The 2,500-nt window shown below is 52.0% G+C and overlaps 1 protein-coding gene across 2 annotated transcripts in view; it reads right to left on the bottom strand.

Annotated features, from left to right (window-relative positions):
• Window positions 1-2,500, bottom strand: part of zswim5 (zinc finger, SWIM-type containing 5) — a 136,128-nt gene that overhangs the window by 3,047 nt on the left and 130,581 nt on the right. For both annotated transcript variants that reach the window (XM_072912828.1, XM_061936277.2), the window contains one exon: window positions 1-1,909. This exon is cut by the window's left edge and continues 3,047 nt beyond it. In XM_072912828.1, coding sequence (XP_072768929.1) covers window positions 1,047-1,909 — 863 coding nt within the window. In that variant the 3' untranslated portion in view covers window positions 1-1,046. The remainder of the gene's footprint in view (window positions 1,910-2,500) is intronic.

Raw genomic sequence — 2,500 nt, 5'->3', positions numbered from 1 at the left:
ACTGTAGTTCAGTGAGCAGGTTGTGTGACGTGTGTTGACTTTTTGTGTTAGTTTATTTGCGCCATGAGTGGGAAAGGTTGTTTGTTTTGGGTCGTATCAGTAAATGATGTGCGCTGTGCACACTTCAATGTGCAATTCATGGTCATTAACCTGCATTAGTCACAATGTCCACAAGATGCGACAAATGTGCAGCAATGATCCTGTCAGATATTTCCAATTAAGTTCTTTAATAAACGTAGTTTAGACACCCCTGCTCTAGTGGCTCAGACGCTCGGTCCTAGTCTGTGTGTGTGGACACCCCCGCCCTAGTGGCTCAGACGCTCGGTCCTAGTTTGTGTGTGTGGACACCCCTGCCCTAGTGGCTCAGACCTAGTCTGTGTGTGTGTGGACACCCCTGCCCTAGTGGCTCAGAAGCTTGGTCCTAGTCTGTGTGTGTGGACACCCCTGCCCTAGTGGCTCAGACACTCGGTCCTAGTCTGTGTGTGTGGACTGTGGCTTACTTTTCAGGAGGTGTGACCCAACAACCAAAGGACTATATTTAGGAATGTGAAAGAGGAAGTCTGGCCATGGAAAGAGCTGACACAACTGACAAGGACCACGCAGGACTCCAAGCAACTCCCAGACCTGAACGGTGAGGTAACGGTGAATCTCTCCCAAAACTGGCCTCCGGTCCTAGCAAGAGCAGGAACAGGAATGAAGTACGCGGAGCTGGTCTGATCTTTGGACTTTGTCACCGCACGTGCTCGGTCGGGTCTTGTGTTGCCCTGAATGAACCGAGAGGCCCTAAAGCTGACAAGTACAGTCAGACCCAGGAACACGTCCGTCTTTTTGGACTCTGTGGTTTTTCCTATCGCCTGCCACACAAAAGCTAGTTTTCACAATCTTATGATGAGTTCTTCCCCTCACGTGACATTCGTTGCTCGGAGAGATCTTGGACATCCGGAGCTTCCTGGTTCACATTCAAAACCCAAACAAAATGGCTCAACTGAAGAAGTAGAAAAAAAGTCTTAAATAGCAAGGAGCTACTTCCTGAAAGTGGTCCCGGGTCAACCGAAGCGCTCCCGGACCAGCATCATGAGTTTCTTCTTGCCCTTGTAGATCTGCTTCAGGTTGTCTATGAACTGGGCGAACTGGATGTGGCCGTCCTGGGCCAGCAGGAAAGTCTCCCGGGCTTTGCTCAGGAACTCGATGAACTCGCCGTAGTGCCTGGGACTGATGTGGGTCAGCCGAGAGTGCGTGGTGTTGATGTACGCCGAGATGGTGGCGTCCAGCAACTGCCGGAGCGGCGCCTTGTCCGTCGACATCAGCTTGCCGGAGTTGCGCCGGCCGGGGATGCCGGCCAGACCCGGCGCCGTCATGGTGCACCGGCGCAGGATGTCCGACAAGACCGTGGCGCAGTGGACGCTCTTCACCACCAGGGGGATGATGGCGGCCAGCTCGTTCTTGCCCAGGGAGTGGCTGAGCGCGCAGGCCCACAGGACGTCGTTGATGGCCGGGTGCGTGTCCTGGTTGTAGGCCAGGTTCAGGTGGGTCATGGCCAGAGAGGCCAGCTTGAAGGAGCGCAGCGGGTAGCCCCGGTGCTCCATGTAGCGGGCGATGGTGAAGAGCTGCGAGTACGTCATGCCGGTGGACGCAGCGTCGATCACGATCTGGTAGGCCGTCTCGAAGGCGATGTGGTCCTTCTCGCAGAGCGTGAGCGCCGACAGGGCGCAGTTCTGCGGGTCCTTCATGGCGCACTGCAGCGCCAGCGTCCGGGCGCAGCTGGCCAGCTCCTCCCGCTGCGGGTAGTCCAGGCTGAGGCGCAGGATGGTGTTGTGGGACATGACGGTGGCCGCCACGATGCTGGTGGCCTCGGTGGGCGTGAAGAGCGTGTACCAGCCCTGCAGGATGCTCACCAGCGCCCGGAGACCTGGGGACCGGAAGAAATAAGTGAGTAACGCGTTTCCTAGGCTTTGGTTTATAAAACTGTGCGGCTAATTGGTGGATTTTTCGTAGCTAACGGCTAAAATGTTTGCTTTTCAACTCATATTAGGCCGACTGAGACACTGAAACGGTGGTATTGTACTTCCGGTGTCGTGCCTTGAACCGGAAGTAGTGGTTCTAAGTTTTACAATACAACTAAAACAATTCTTACTATAAAAAATGTACTTCCTGTGTCGTGCCTTGAACCGGAAGTAGTGTTTCTGCTCAAATTTGGGAGTTTTACAATATAACTAAAACAATTCTTACTATAAAAAATGTACTTCCTGTGTCGTGCCTTGAACCGGAAGTAGTGTTTCTGCTAAAAAGCAACGTTTAGGAGTTTTACAATACAACTAAAACAATTCTTACTATAAAACATGTACTTCCTGTATCGTGCCTTGAACCGGAAGTAGTGTTTCTGCTCAAATTTGTGAGTTTTACAATATAACTAAAACAATTCTTACTATAAAAAATTTACTTCCTGTGTCGTGCCTTGAACTGGAAGTAGTGTTTCTGCTCAAAAGCAACGTTTAGGAGT

Source organism: Nerophis lumbriciformis, linkage group LG03 (assembly GCF_033978685.3).
Source record: "Nerophis lumbriciformis linkage group LG03, RoL_Nlum_v2.1, whole genome shotgun sequence".
Taxonomy (NCBI): Eukaryota; Metazoa; Chordata; class Actinopteri; order Syngnathiformes; family Syngnathidae; genus Nerophis; species Nerophis lumbriciformis.
This window is presented reverse-complemented; position numbering and strand designations above follow the sequence as displayed.